At 40.6% G+C, this 16,289-nt stretch overlaps 1 protein-coding gene across 11 annotated transcripts in view; it reads right to left on the reverse strand.

The window, feature by feature from the left end:
• The window catches only part of PPP1R9A (protein phosphatase 1 regulatory subunit 9A), a 256,192-nt gene that overhangs the window by 10,237 nt on the left and 229,666 nt on the right, over nt 1–16,289 (reverse strand). For 6 of the 11 annotated variants that reach the window (XM_019497853.2, XM_019497854.2, XM_059728981.1 and 3 more), the window contains 4 exons: nt 7,885–7,972; nt 7,711–7,788; nt 4,005–4,203; nt 834–953 (listed from right to left, as the gene is read on the reverse strand). In XM_019497853.2, the coding sequence (XP_019353398.1) occupies nt 834–953; nt 4,005–4,203; nt 7,711–7,788; nt 7,885–7,972 (485 nt within the window). Of the gene's footprint in view, nt 1–833; nt 954–1,578; nt 4,204–7,710; nt 7,789–7,884; nt 7,973–16,289 lie in introns of those variants that run through there. The other 5 variants (XM_059728987.1, XM_059728986.1, XM_059728988.1 and 2 more) reach the window with 3 other exon arrangements.

Genomic DNA, 16,289 nt, shown 5'->3' on the forward strand with positions numbered 1-16,289 from the left:
CAGTAAAGTTTCTTCAGGTCAAATTACATCTTTGGTGTTTCTGAGGATCAGCTGTGTAAATTCTGTGTAGCACCACTAAGAATTTGACTCAAGTCACTTTACTGTACTAGCATTTTTTGGCCAAGTTTTCCAAACACTGCCTCTGGATGTGCACATCTAATCCTGGCACAGGGTCTCTTCAACACACAATTTTTTGCAGACTATCACTTATGCAAAAAAAACAAACCCCAAATAACTGAGCTTGATCTGTGCATGCAAATCAAGCATAAATTGAGTGCAAATGAGAACTGAATTTATGCACAAATAATAATATACAAAAATTAATAGACATGCAATTTTTACACAGAAGCACAAACAGAAGCACAAACAGAAGCTGAGTGAATGGGCCTTAAAATTTGGTCCTTAATATTCAATTATAAAGGACCCAAGGCCTGATCAAACAGTACAGTATTCCTACATCCTACTTTGCTCACATGCTAAACTCCTTCAAAAGGAGCCCAATTATATTTTGTTTAATGTCTTCAGGTTAACATGCATGTATTTCCATGTAAATGTAGGAGGACCATGCTGAAACAGAATTCTGGCAAAGGTTTGGGTAAAGCATCTCTCAGGAAACCAGAGTTGTTCTGTTATTGTCCTACTTTAGAGCGATTGGTCATTTACTTCCAATACAAGATAATGAATGACGACTGTAACCAAAGACAATACGGGAATCAAGATTTTTCTTAATGAAGGTGTCTATAAAACAACTATTATTTTAACAACTCTTAAGAAAAATGCCAGTTGAGAGAGAAATCAACTATTTTTTCATTGTAAAAATGTCATGGACATACCTCATCTGACGACAGTGCTAAGGAATGAGAGAAACCAGGATTTTTGGGTTCTGCTCCTAAACCACTCAAATCAGCTGAACTTGTGCTGCTGGGGCTGAAATCATCATTGAATGTGAAGTTCTGTAGACAAAAGCACAAGTCAAAATGAACAAAAGATCTTACATACATATCTAACAGGAAACTTGCCTTTCCCCTCCAGGTTGGCATAGTTCAGGAGTGATTTTGATAATTTGCTGAACTGGTTAGAATATACACAAAGAACCCCAATCTTTTTCACTGTTAATGCTTTACACAATAATGTGCTATACATTTATTATGGTATGTGTTAAGAGACATTTTTGCCAGCTTAATATCTTAATTAGTAACAAAATTATCTGAGAATAATTTACAGACTTCACATATACAGCTGCAGCCCTTTATGAGGGTATCAACTTCATTATTTCTAATGGTTGATCAATGGCATTTGCCTATCATCTAAACACTTAGGACGACCACAGAACATGCACTAATACAATGGGTAGAACAAAGGTTGGATTATCGGGAAATAAAAGTTACTGTTGAAAAGACAAGGAAAATATCTTGTGAACTGTTTCAGCCTCAAATAAACTTCTTAGAAGTAAGTGAAAGGAACTTCCTTTTCTGCCTAACTTTTAGGCAAGACAGAAGATAAACAAGACCATTTGACCTTATGTGATACTTACTGCAACAGTAACCAAAAAAGACACTCGTTTGTCATAAAAACATAATGACAAACATCACACTTCACAAGCAAGGAAGAACAAAATGTCATTCAGTAATTCATGTACATCGTTCCCAGGAATTTACCCAAATCATTCTTGGTTAGCAAGAAATCTTCAACAGACTTTGGAAAACAGTCCAATGCAAAAACAAGAAAAATAGATCAAGGTATCTCTGGCTCTCTTGGTGTTCAACAAAAAACTAAATAGATGCAGAAACCACATATTTAGGGTACTAATCCAGAAAGAAATAGGTAACTAAAAAAATTGAGAGTTTTTGAAGTTTTGCAATATACAAAGCATGAAAACATGACAGTATGTGTACATCAGTCATGTTTTTCAATTGGTTCATTTAAAAATATGGAGAATATCAAGCTTGACTTCCCCTTTTTTTACTGTCCATCTTACAATTAGTGGAATCAGTGAAATACCTCTCAATGGGCTGTAAAATCCCAAACCGTTGATTTCCCAGTACAGCTCATTTTGAGGGCTTGTGCACTTTAAAAAGAAAGACCAAAACTTTATTTTCTTTTAAAATATTTTTTTAAACCATGACAACTATTACTCTGCTTTCTCTTGTTTTTGAGGAGGACTAGAATAATTGAGGAGGAGTTGTTTTTAGCATTTCACTGAGAAAATTTAAGTACTGAATCTTTAAAATTGTTTCCTAGGAATCTGATGTAGCAAAAACAGAGTTCAAAGAGAATTTCCTTTTTCTCTAAATCACTTGAGTTTTAGTGCTGGAAGGAACATCAACTGTTATCTAGTTCAATCCCTTTCTCAAAATATTATCATCTCCATCTAAATCATTCAAGACAGTTGTCTAACTAGCACTTAAAAGCTTCCAATGATAGAGATTACACAACATCTCTAAGTAACTGTTAAGCGCTTACTGACGTCATAAAATCCTTTAACTGAAAAGTGAAGTGGCATTTTCCTTTACATATAAAATATTACATTAAAATATAATAAGAAAGGGGAAACACAGCAGCTGGGCAATGGCAAACAAATTACTTTACCTCTTATGCCTTAACAGAAACAAATATAAAAAAGAGGGTTTATTCTATTTCCACGTTATTTGTAAGGAAAGATCTTCAAAGGTACAAGAGAAACTACATGCCCAACTCAACTGCCATTCATGGAAAGTTAGGAACCTGGGGGCGCTTTAATTAGAGTGGCTCTGAGAGCCGCTCTAATTAAAGTGCCGGAGCATCATGTGTCTAAGTGTCCCCACACTGAAAAATGGTGAAAAATGAACAGGTTTTAGTTACAGCATCCCCACCGCCATTTTTCAAGGCAAGGACACTGATACACATGATGCTGGACTCTGCTAAAGCACAGTAATTACCACGCTCCAGCAGACTTGATTGAGTCTGCTCTGACATGCCATAATTACAGTGCAGCCTTGCTGTATGTGTATAGGTGTCCTAAATAATCATCACACCTTTGAAAATTGGCCCTTTCATGCCACCCCCCTCCACCCTTATATGTCCTATCTTTGCTTAATCCATGAGGTTTTCTTGGATTTCTCTCCAACAGCTCCAGGCATGATCCTGTTTCATGTCACTGTTCTACGATCTTGTAGATTCTTACATAGGTAGACTCATTTACTTCTAGAAGAGGGCTCTTAATTAATCTAAATGCCCCTGAAAACTTCAAAAACTGCTATTCATTGTGGGCATAAAATTGAAGTAATTTGTAATCAAACCCCTGAATATGAGGACTGAACCATTTCAGTTTCTTTTCCAGCCCAGTACAAGCAGCAGAATGGAAAAAGGTATACCGTTAGAGAAATATTTCCTATGGGTGGCTATAAATTAAACAACACAAGAAAGCTAGGTACATTACTCTTAGGGTTATTTAAGGATTATCATGCTGAAAACAACATTCATGCATCTAGAAAAGAATCACACAGATGCTTTATATAATAACAATCACATTTTCTTAGTTCAAAGATCTTCACAAATGCAATTAAATCTGATAACCAACATGCGAGACAAGCAGATTTTGTGACAGGGAAAAAAAGGCAAATGATTGACTGTATAATGTCAGCATTTCTTAGCTTTGCAAACATCTCATTTTAATACGTTAAACATGGTTAGGTATCCATTCCCAATCAGTCCTGAAAAATGCGATAAAATCCACAACTCGATATGCAAATCTAGCAATTGTTTCATGGATCAAAATGTTGTTTTCCACTAGTGCCATTCGGTATCATACTGGATATCATTGTAACATACATCAGGAGAGAGACAACTTAAAAAGCTCTGTGCAGTCTGTCATGGTACAAAGTGTTGTTCAGAGGAGTTCTTATTGTACAATGAAAACTGTGCATTGTTTATTGTATCAACATATTGGCCCTTTCTTTATCCTGAAACATTGAACCAATAATGCTACTTCACATACTGGGAATAAGGTAGTTTTTGTTTTCTACCTTTAACCCTTTTTTAGCTGGACTTATATTTTCAGAGGAAGGTTCAGTTGAACTGGTAGGCGAAGGCAGGTTGCTGGAAGAGTTGGATCCCCTGTCACTCTCTCCATACCATGTGAAAGGGACACAAGGTGGGAGAGAGGAGGATCTCTGTGATAAAGTTGCACTGTGTGCTGAGCGCTCCAGCATTTCTTTGTTGGCCCTGTTTAACAGAAAGGAGTACGTATCTGTGTTAGAGTATAAATCTCAATAAATAAATAAAATAAAGTAAGGAACTATAGAAAGAGTGATTATTTCTACAAGTCTGGCAAAACCATGAAATAACTTGTAGGTAAAGGCATTCAAAAAGTCTACTTTCAGATGAAGATAGAAAATGGTAGGGTGTGAACTCAAGCTTTCTATGCATCAGCTATATGGCAAAAATCTGTACTTAGTTGCACCAGTTGCACAGAAATTGATGAATTTTCTGAATCTAAACTGGTGTAATGAAGAACAGGCTTTAGCCTTAAATTCCCTTTTTGAATGTTGCCTGTATATTCCTAGGGTCTGCACATCCCTCCTAGACACAAATAATATTTGTTGGTTATTTAAACAATACCTAGGTCCCAAGGGTTTAGTAGGGTTTCAGAAGTCATAAGAGAATGAGTTTATTTTGTAGCATGGTGACATTTTTTTTATATCTGGCTGTGTTCTGACTGCATGACTAAAGAACCTAAAGCCATACTGTTTCTAAAAAAATCAATTTCCACATACCGCTGTACAGCAGAATGTTACAATATTTCTTAAAAAAACCAGAAATGATACTTAATGCACCTAATCCTCAAACTAATTTCCAAGCATTAACCTTGCCATGGTGGCTGAGAGGGAATCCTCCTCCCCAAACCCAATGACTATTTACATAGTGACAAAGCCACTCACCTAGTTTTAACGCTCATTCCCTCCTTCCCCTAGCCTTACAGAGCTGTGTCTCCCACACCGCTCAGTTCTATAATCTGCAGTGGCATTCTGCTGTACAGGCAGAGGAAACTCTGCTTCCTACCTTTATTGAAGATCTGACTTTTTTTTAGGCCCCTTGTACCTGTGGCGAAGGGAAAGGAGGTTTTTTCCAAAATCAATCAGAATGCCATTTCAGCATTGCCAAAATAATGCACAAAGCATCCATCAGACAACATAATTAATTCTACATCAATCAACTGTTCTAAAAGAAATAAATCATCGTAAGAGGACACTGTCATTTGATCACTGTCCTCTTTTTCAAAGAGCTTACTCGGCTTTGGTTTTGGTTTCAGCCTTCCATATTTTTGGAAGCAAATTCTTCAGTAACAAAGGGAAAGCATAAATGGTTTCTAAAAAGTTACAAAGAAGTAACAGCAGCCAATTTACAAAGACATACTGAGACCTGTAAAAGCATATGAGTTCTGCACTTTGACTTTGACTTCAATAACTGCATCTCAAGACAGGCATATTCAGTAGGGAAAATGAAAAGCTGTTAAAAATGAATGATTGGGCTTACACTTCACTGTTTACTGATTCTCAGTCTTTCAGCACTGCCCAAGAAGAAACAGATATTTTGTACAGCCAAATAAGGAATTAATTCTACTATAGGGCCTACTTCTCACAAATAAGTGCAGATTCATTTCCCCCGTCCCTTCTTTATCATTCAAATGCCGAATATAATAATTGAACACTCAATTCCACTGCAGGTATGCATCACTGCACAGGGTTTCCCTTCACAAACCTATCTCTTTTCCTAGTGATGCACAACAGTATGTGCCACTATCTACATCCACAGGTTGAACCAGATCCTCAGATGGTTTAAGCTGACAGCTTTGTTGACTCCAGTAGGGCTATGCTGATTTACATAAGCTAAGGACCTTGCCAGCTACTTGTACTGATATCAAACAGAGTTGTGTGTGCTGATCTACAGTACTATACTATATTTGTACACATTTTAAATGAATTTAGCTGCTGAAGTACAATCCCATTCCATCCAGCTTATGTCCTTAAAAAAAATGTTGACAGAAAAGATGATTAGGATCTCTTCCTCTGCCGCCTCCCTGCATTTCATAGTTTAGTTTTAAGGCTAATAAAAAGGTGCTTTCCAAAAGTACCATATTTTTCTCACATAACATACAAATATAACATACACCCTATTTTTGGAAGGCCCCAAGAAGAAAAGAAAAAAATACTTACCATAGAATGTGGGTAAGTATCTGAGATTTGGGGTGCCTGGGGCTGGTGGCTACATAGCAGAGCCGGATTCAGCATGCTGGTGCTGGGGCCACACACCACGGTAGTGCTCGGGGTCTGATCTGGCACTCAGCCCCAGCCCCCAGACTGCTGAATTGGGCCCCATCACACTGTGTAGCCCCATCACCAGAGTGCCAGATCAGGCCCCACCCTGCTATGTGGGCTACACAGTGTGGTGGGGCCCAATTTAGCACTCTGGGTGCTGGGTCTGTGCCCCAGGTCTGACTCTGTGCACTGGCTCCACGTCCACATGCCATCTCAGAGCCACAGCAATTAATACTGCCACCACACTACCCTCTACCCCTCCCACCAAATTTCCAGCACTGTGCCTTTTTCCTTGTATATGTGCACCCCAATTTTCCCCAGCTGGTTTTAGGGGGAGAAGGTGAGAGTTATATGCAAGAAAATACAGTAGATGCATTAACAGTTTTCCAACAACTCAAGCAGGGCAGAATAGGATCACATTCAGTTGTCTGGTAGGTCAAATAGGATCTGGGCCAGTGAGTCTGAGGGACAATTCAGAATCAGAAGACCTTATGCCTTAATATTTGCAAATGAAAAAAAAAGTTTTACATTTGTCATTGTGTCTGTATATTTCAAAGGTGAATAAATTTGATTTGATTGCTTCACTACTATTTTTCTTTTGCATTTGTGTTGCTTCCTATGAATATTAGGGTCTGTGTGTCATTTTATAGTATTTGGAGTATATTTACTAGTATAGATGTTTTGGCATTTAATTCAAGGACTTGCCTTTTGTGCCTGGAACCAACATTCCTTAGTCTGCAATGTTTTTAGTAATAGAATGGGAGGCTTTCTAAGAAAAATTTCCTACAGATGCTGTGGGAAAAGGTACTGTCACTTCAGTGTTTTGTGCTTGTTTGTTTATTCATTCAGTGTGAATACAGGTGTTAGGGATGCTGTCTGAATAAGCAAACAACTTACAACCCTTTTCCCAAGAGTTGCTGATGTGGCGAAATCTAGCATGTAATTTTCCTGTGCACTTGCAAATTATCTGGTTCTATTCCCCTCCTGAAACAAACTCTTCTATGGAAATATAGTGGACTGTATTTAAGATCTGCTTCCCTCTCTCCCATTAGCATCTGGTTTGCAGCACTGGGTGGAATACATGTCAAACTTTTTTGGATATAGAATCTTACATATTCTTATACATGCACATTGTGTGTTAGTTCTAGGAATCTGTCTTCAATGTCCATCAGTATCAATGGGAGAGGTAGAGACAGATCTAGGGTGTTATATATCTCAATGCATTTTAAGGTATTATTTGGCCATTTGTTAAAAAATTATCCAGGTTAATAAAAGCAGAATTGGATTCCTGGTTATTAACTTATTCTAGCATTGCATGCAGCTTGACTGCTATTGATTTCCTCTCCTAGATAACACAGATTTGCCAACAAAATCTGGCCTAAGATGGATCACATCCCTGTTCTTTTACCCATACCTACTGCCACAGGCCACCCTCACAGCTTCTTTCTCTCTCCATTTCTTGCCTTTGTTGGAACTCCTCCTCAAGGGAGCCCTATAACAAGATCAAAGAATGTCAGAGAACATCATCTGAAACTTTTTTCTCTTATCTCATAATAAAAACCTAGGTTTTAGATAATAAAATGCTTACCCGAAGTCCACAAGCTTTTGCTTTATTTTTTCTGCTTGCCCCATAATAGGTCTGGCTGTTCTTCCTGACTGGGGGCCTGTAGCATCATCTAGGATACAGCAGTACATTGGAAAGTATACAAGATCAATTTTGGCAAATACTAAACAGTAGCTCCACCTTCCATCCAGAAGAGTTTGTGTATGTGTGCTTCTACATATAAACATACACACCCATACAGCTCTGGATCAATATGTAGATATACAATTTGATTAGGTACAATTGCATAAACACCACCATTTCTTTGTGAAGATGAAAAACAGAGGCCCTTATTTTATGAGTTTAATATTGGAATTTGTAATAAAACAAAGTACACAGCAGGTTAATAATAGAAAACATTAAACACATGCATTTTTAAATCCTAACTGTAATTATCTTGTATCTTCTTTTGCCAATACTAAATTCTGTTTTAAGCCCATTTTACTGTGAAATATGGCTATAGAAACCCTTTCTTCAGAGATTCCAGCAACTTTGGAGAACTGGCTAATTTTAAGGCAGGAATACTAAAGCAATAATAATCTGTTTGTTAAGTTTTTGTGTCTTGGTTAAAAAAAAGACATTGCCGATTTGAAATCTAGCTAATTTGTAAAGCAATAGAATAGGGACATTTTTTATATCTCATCTGGGACTATCTGCCATTTTCTGTCAAGGGCATGTTTCTGCAAGCGGGGAAAGCTTGCATGAGTCCTGGGATGGAAGCGCGGGGTACCAGGAATTCCTTGGGTCCTGTGCTGTCCAAAGCCAGAATCCGTGCTTCCATGTGAGGCATGGGTAGGTACAGACCTGATCCTGGCAAGGAGGTGCAGGGAATCCCCATGCAAAGGGAACATCTTGCTCATGGTCCTGCATCAGGCCCCTGCCAGATGCAGAACAATGAACACCATGTGTTTTACCCACTAAAGTGGATCAGCTGTGGTAGGACATGTTCCACCATTCTACAGAATGATTTGTTTAATTTGGCAATGTCTGTTTTCACCATGAATAGACATGAGTTTTCTAGTGGAAATGAATGAAGACCAGTCATTCATTTTGTCCATTTTTCCTTGAGGATTTGGAACAACTTAACTGGCTTCAGTGGATTTACTCCATATTCAACCAGTATAAATCAGACCATCAGAATCAAAAGCTAAACCAAAAAATTAGTATAAGAAGGACTTTTAGAGAAAGGCCCATATCCTTCAGACTTCTCCTAAGACCCTGCCTTCCTTAGATATGTTGGGGTTCATTCATATGGAACAGCTGATAGAATCACTATGGGGTCCTTTCTCTAAAACAGCTTGCTGCAATGCAGCATAATGAGCAACTTAACTATTTTGCACTGCAGAAACATTCTGATGGTACTTTTTTCATTCGTGAATAAAATTCAAGGCACAAGAGACCCATAAGCCATGATGTGGGAAGCCAGGAAATGCAAGTGCATTAAAATGTACACACTTTAAGAACAAATTATTTTAACTAATTACAATTGATGCCTTAAATACAGCATTCACAAAGAGCTGATGCATGAGCTTATGCCAAAACAGAAAATGAGCATCAACCTCCCAACAGGGGAGTTAAAGAAAAGCAGTATGCTGAGTGACAAAGCAACCTGCCAAATTCTCTCAAAAAGCAATCCATCCCACAACAAAGGCTGATGTGACTGCTAGGCAACTTGTACCAGTACCTTGAATCAGTTTTGCAAACACCGTGCATATAGTTAGTGTACTGAATGTACACTAACTATATGCATGGTTGCCTCTTTTGTATTTAATTTGTTCCTGTCAGTTAACTGTGGTAAAACTTGTCAGATTCATAGCACAAAGATCATGCTGCACTTGCTTTCGCATTAGATGCTAGAAAAATGTTTTATTTGTTGTCTTATTTTAATAGTAAGGGAACAAAACTAAGGTAATGACAACTGCTGGGTTTGTGACATGCAGAAATGAAAAGAAAAGAGTGAACGTATTAAGACTGAAGCTAGAGGAAAACAGTGAGGACAATACAAAATTCAGCATCCGCTTTGGTTCAAAATCATGTTCAGATTTTGAAATGCTGTGCTACATACAGATAGGCCCTGAGCACTTTACAGCACTTCAGGTCATGGACAGATGTGTAGGCCCTACCATGAACCTCCACCAGAAGGCTTCAAAATCACTGCTACAACATACTCTGCCTGCTCTCTAGATGCTGGGTATGACAAGGTGTTGCTCAATTCTGTGACTCTACTCCCCCCACATACAACACTTTTTTTCTCCAAAACCCAGCTGTTAGAAACTACAGTGTGCATTATAATGCAAGAAATGTAGCAAGAACAGTTTCTGTCGGTTAAAGGCAAAAGAGAGAGTAAAATTTGCACCAGGCTTACAGGGAGCAAAACAATGAGCAGATTCTGCTCCCTAGTTGCTGTTACTCAGTGGGTACATCTACATGAGATACTTGCTGCAGAGTTGCCTAAGTAGTGCTGCAGTAAAGCATCACTAGTCTACACAAGCGGTGATATTAGGCCCAAGTAAACTAATTAACTCTGCTGCAGAACAGGACTGCCCAAAACAAGTACTATTCTACAACAGTTATTTATTCCACCTCAACTCACGTGTAGATGGCAACCAGACCTGAGGGTACTACAGCATGGGCCTGCCTGTCGGCTAGCCCCACACTATAGCACCCTCAAGCCCCAGTCAGCTTCTCTATAGCACGTTGCGCCAGGAGCAGTCCCAGGCTTGCAGACTGACCACCAAGCCTCCTGCCAGCCAGAGCTGAACCACGCCAGCTCGGTGTGCTGCAGTCCTAGGAACACGTATAAATACTGCACACGGGAGCAATAAACTCTGACACAAGTTTATTGCATAGCATGGGCTGGAGTTTATTGCATAGCATTAATATTCATGTATAGATGCACCCTGTTACTACAAAGAAAGATCTTTTTTCCTTCATTCTACCTTTCATAAACAAGATGCATATTATAGTCTAGGGTGTGCTATATGTGAGAAAATATAATATTTATACACTTCAACTGTTACATCTGTCTAAGGGCCCTTGCTTGTGTACTGGAGTACTGTCTATCTGAAATGGAAAAATAAGCTGTGAAAGGTTTTGTGTACTTCTTTCAGAAATATAACAGAATAATTCAGAGACAAGGAAAAAGAGAACAAGAGGAAAAGTAGATCCATATCAACAGGGCAGACAAACATTAAGTTGTACAGTATACCATTAAAAAAAAAGATAAAAGATTTTAAAATAAAATAGCATTAAGAATGAAAAAGCTGAAACTTGAATGTTGGGAAGAACTCAATTTTGAGGGTGAAACGATTGCAAAGCCACATTTGTAGGAGTGCAGTTTTGCAGATAGGCTTAGTACTGGCAGTAAGCAAAGTGCAGATTGGAGAAGGAATTGATCTTTTGTTAATGAAGTGTATCAAACAATAATCCCTTTTCACTGCGCTATCATTGGAAATGTGGTGCTTTCTTTCCTCTCTCATCCTCTATTACTTTCTTGCCAGTAATGAATTCATTTAATTAATTAATGATCCCTTTCCACCCCCCTTCTCCTCCCCCCCCCCCCCGAGACGGTAAAGATTCCGTCACAGTTCTCTTACTGTGGCATACTTTGTTACATGAATGCTTTCTGCATAAACTGAATTATTGTCTCTTTTGGAAAGTTAGGTGATGTTTCAGAATAGGGTGGATTAACATAATGTGAAGACTCCCAACATTATTCCACAGAACTGCTTGCCCTTCTCCTCCTCTGTGATCATAGGTTCAGGAAGACCTTGCATCAAAAAAATGAGAAATGGGTAAACCCATGGAATACAGTGCAGAAATGAACTGCCAGCTTGCACTGCTGTTTACTGAAGAGAGTTTTGACATCATGCAAGAGCTGTAAGGATGTAAACAGTCGCCTGGCTGTCTGAAAAGGCAGCAACTATCTCCCAGCAAACACATGCACCTCACTGATTATTACTGTTGCATAATTTTTACAAAGCAGATCAGTGAACAACACCCAGATAGGTGTGTCATTAAGCCATAGTTGTTATACAACTTAAATACATGCAACATTGGATGAATATTAAATAACAATATATTATCATCTTCATTCATTCATTCATTCATTCATTCATTCATTCATTCATAGTCTATTCATGTTTGGGGCCACATGGGATCATCTAGTTAGACCTCCTACATTTTTTAAGGCAGAGCTGCCCAACTTCTGAGCGGTTGGGAGGCTGCACACTGTGCAGGCTGCATATGCCCCAGGCCACAGGTTGTGTGGGACCCCCTTCCATGTGGCCCCCCTGCACAGGCTGGGGGCCCCTAAAATAGGCCACAAAATACCTGGGTCCCATGAGCTACTCTGCCCCATCCCCAGGGGCAGGAAGCAGCAGGTGGAGGAGAAAGCATCATCTTGGTTGTAACAGCAGCAAGAGCAATGGGGGCAGTGGTGCCCAGACAGGAGTTTGTCACCAATTGGACAGTATGGGAAGACTAAATATTCCTAGAAACAGGTTAAAATGTGCATGTTTTATTATTTGTTTTGTCATTATTGCCCTTGGTGCTATTTCTGGGTGTTATTTCCTGTACAATAGCACAGAAATCTAGGTCACTTAAACCTTTAGGTTAATTTTCCGATGACAGCAAAGGATACTGTTTTATAAGCATAGGAGCCAATTTACTGTGCTCTGATTCTGTCTTAGTCACTAAGGTGCTTAGTCACTAAATATGCCATTTGCACCTCCCAGTAAAATTGCTCTTTAAGACTGATTTTCTCTGTCATTTTTAAAAAATGCGATTTGGTTTACTTTTGCACTATTGTTCTTTCCTTTCCTGATATTTAATGAGGTGTTACTTGTAGTTTGGTTGTTTGCTGAACTACTTACAATTTTACACGCAGTTGTTTAAATAAACAAAGGCCTAAATCCACAGCTACAGCTGAGTCATATCCAGCACAACTCAGGAGGAGGCATTTCGAAGGTAACTTGAAATACACCTTTGCATTCTTTTCATCCAGGGCCAACTGCACAAAAGGCTGGCTGCCTAGAGTAAGTTCAAAGAGGCAGAGTTGCTTTAAATTCACATCCATTTCCAGCAGCCTGAAAGGGCTGATACAGTGACCAGTGACTGATGGAGCTAAGAGAAGTATGCACCTAGATCTCTCTTCTGAGTTGTACACTTCAGTCAGCAGCTGTGGGAGAAAAGCAACCTTTATGGCTAGATGGTCAGAGATATAGATGTTCAGAGGTGTTAGGAGGAGGTCAGAATTAAAAATCACGTTAAAAATGGCGACACAATCCTAGTTCGCTCAGATGTGGACCTTACACAAAAGAAGCAGACAGAAGGCTGCCTGCTGTAACTCACAGCACTTCGCAGGAAGTACTATCAGTTACAATGATCTCCTGAACCCAACAGAAGTTCACTGTTGGGTCTAGGCAGTTGGGGAATCTAGCTGCTGACTGCAAGCCTGCAGCCGGCCTTCCCTAGCAACACCCATCCTCCTGATCTTTCCGTCTAGCCCCAGTGCTGTTTTTAGAATGGGAGTGGGGAAAGAAAGGGAGTAGAGGGAACTCCTTCTAGGGGTTCGCCAACCAGCACCTGCCCCACCTTCCAGCACCAGCTGAAAAAACCCCAGACTGAACTCCCTCCATTCCCTTTTCCCACTCCCATTCTGAAAAGTGAAATGCTGGAGGCAGCACAGACACAAGCTACTGAAGACACTCTGTTTTGGAGTGTCTTAATCTGAACCCTCATGCAATGTCTTCATCTGAACCCTCATGCAAAATAGAAATGGATATGAGGGTTCAGATTTTCACAGGATCAGGTCCTTTTAAAGTGGTCTGCAGCCATGCACTTATGTTTGGTTACAGCTGTAGAGTGCTTTCAGAGGCCAGATCAGGCAAAAATTGTCACTTCTGTCTGTGCCTTTAGATCTGGTCTCAGTGATCAGAAATCAATCTAAACCCATAACAGTACAGAAGTTCCACGTACACGGACTGGTCTAAAAATGGCAGAACCCAGTCTAAGGTATACCTGGATTGATATACACAAACTTAATGGATCTAGATTAGACCAGTGAATGGAACTTCTGTAGTTACCTGTGCAGCCCCAAGGCTGGGAAAGCCTCAGGCTAGCCCCAGCATCAGGGTGGCACTTTTCCTACCTGTCCATTGGACCCTCACCCCCCTTCCCCGCAGACCAGCCAGGGGTGGGCAAAATTCAGCCCGCGGGCCAGATGCGGCCTGCCAGGCCATTCTATCCGTCCCACGGAGCCCCTAAAATATTTAGAAAATTAATATTTATCTGCCCCTGGCTGCCTGTCATGTGGCCCTTGATAGCTTGGCCAAAACTCAGTAAGCAGTCCTCTGCCCGAAATAATTGCCTGCCCCCACCAAATCCCCCATCCTGCAAGCTGCTCTAGGTGCCAGTTTTATCAACATTCACCACTACTGGGAGCCAAGATAGTAAATATCAGTGGGGAGAGGGGCAGGAGGGATGGGGGAATAGGTTTACCTGCCAAGACGGTCAGGGGACTAAAAATAGCCCCTGGTCCTCCCCAAGTCCCCCTACAGATCCTGCAAGCCCCCTGATCCCACCAAACCCTCCTGGACCCCAGCAAGCCCCCACAGACCCCATCTGCCCCTCCCCCCCACAAACTCCCTGATCACTCCTGCTTATCCTGCCATCCCCATCCCTCCTGTGGATCCCACCTGCCCCCCAATCCCCTCACAGATGCTGCTTGCACCCCAATTCCTCTGATTGCTCCTGCAGATCCCATCACCCCATCCCTCAGGATGCCACCTGCTCCCTGATCCTCCTGACCACTCCTGCAGATCCCACCTGCCTCCCCAGCCCTCCCACGCATCCCACCTGCCCCTCTCCCCACCCCTGATTCCTCCAATCCCTCCTGCAGATTCTTCCTGCCCCAGTCCTCCTGATCACTCCCACAGATCCCATCTGCCCCCCAATCACCTCCATGGATACTACCTGCACCTCCCGCAGATGTTATCTGCCCCCCCATCTCCCAGATCCTTCTCACAGACATTGACTGTACCCCTAATCCCCCAATCCCCACCAAGTCTGTTTGCCCCTCTAACCCCCCAACCCCTCCCCTGCCATGCCAATTTACCTTAGATTGGGTGGCCATTTCTAACCTCCACCTAACCCCTCTGAATGTCTGTACTTAGCCTGAGTGGGCTACACCACTAGAGGAACTCCCTGAAGTGGGATGATCCTTCAATAGTCACCTAGGCTGTCTTTTGGTCTGCTCTGTGCTAATTTAAAAAAATCCCCAGGTCAAGGGAGAATCTAAACCAAACTTATTCAGGAAGAACAAGAGAATACTTTAAATGACTAACTTTGAAATGGAATCTCTCTCATAACATTCTAACCGTATCTGCCTATAACTTCAACAACTCTGCAGCCTTGCTGGAAAAAAATACGTGTTTGCTAAGGATTTTTTTTGCCTTAAGCAAAAACGCACATTGGTGGGATTCTACATGTTTAATCAAAACCCCCTGCTGTCAACAGGTAGGTACATACATATGTGTGTTCTCTCAATAAAAAAATCTAGTTGAACCCACAACTCAAATGCAATAAATTAATCTACTACGTTTAGTCACTAAAACTAAGAGCTGTAAAGCCAAGTTAGCAATCAATTAAATGCTATCAAGCAATATCACTGAAATACAGGCTGCAAAACAATTGCTTGAGGATATCTCTGTGCTAGGGAATTTACTGAACATAAATGTTCCTGTTTGAAACTGAATTGTTCTACTTTGATTTTAATGTAATTGTTAAAAGACAGTTGTGCAAAAAAAATCACTGGCTGTTTATATAACGCTCAGAGTGGAAAAAGAACCTGATATTCTTCATCAATTAAGTCAAAAGATTCAGAGACGTAACTGATATAATTTTTCCCAGACCAAGCTGCTACTGTGGAAGTTAATGCTGCCAGAATGTCAAGCAATGGTTTAAAAGCTTGAATTGGGCAATAAAGAAAGGAGAGGACAGGGTTACATCTCTGGCTGCTGGTCACACTGGCATTTCTTTCTACAGCAGCAGCTTCCCTCAGATGCCAGGCTTTTGTTGGTACTGACTGCTGTGTGGCACCTCTGATGTGGCTTCTGGAGCTGCTGCAGGGGGTGGTGCTGAGTGCGGGGGTGGGGGGTGAGGCTCCCCTCCCCCCATTCTGGCACCCCACTTTGGACAGTGCCTGGGGCTCATGCTTCACTCACCCACTTGTATTTCATCATTGTAAAGATTATTTCTCAAGCTCAGATTGGGGTGGGAGGGATGCAATACTCTTTGTTTGGATTCATGATTTAGTTAAATACACATGAGAAGAAGACAGTAGGAGAAGGAGGGTTTACTACACAAGCAGATATTTCAATAGATTTTGA

The sequence above is a fragment of the Alligator mississippiensis genome, chromosome 5 (genome assembly GCF_030867095.1).
Source record: "Alligator mississippiensis isolate rAllMis1 chromosome 5, rAllMis1, whole genome shotgun sequence".
NCBI lineage: Eukaryota > Metazoa > Chordata > Crocodylia > Alligatoridae > Alligator > Alligator mississippiensis.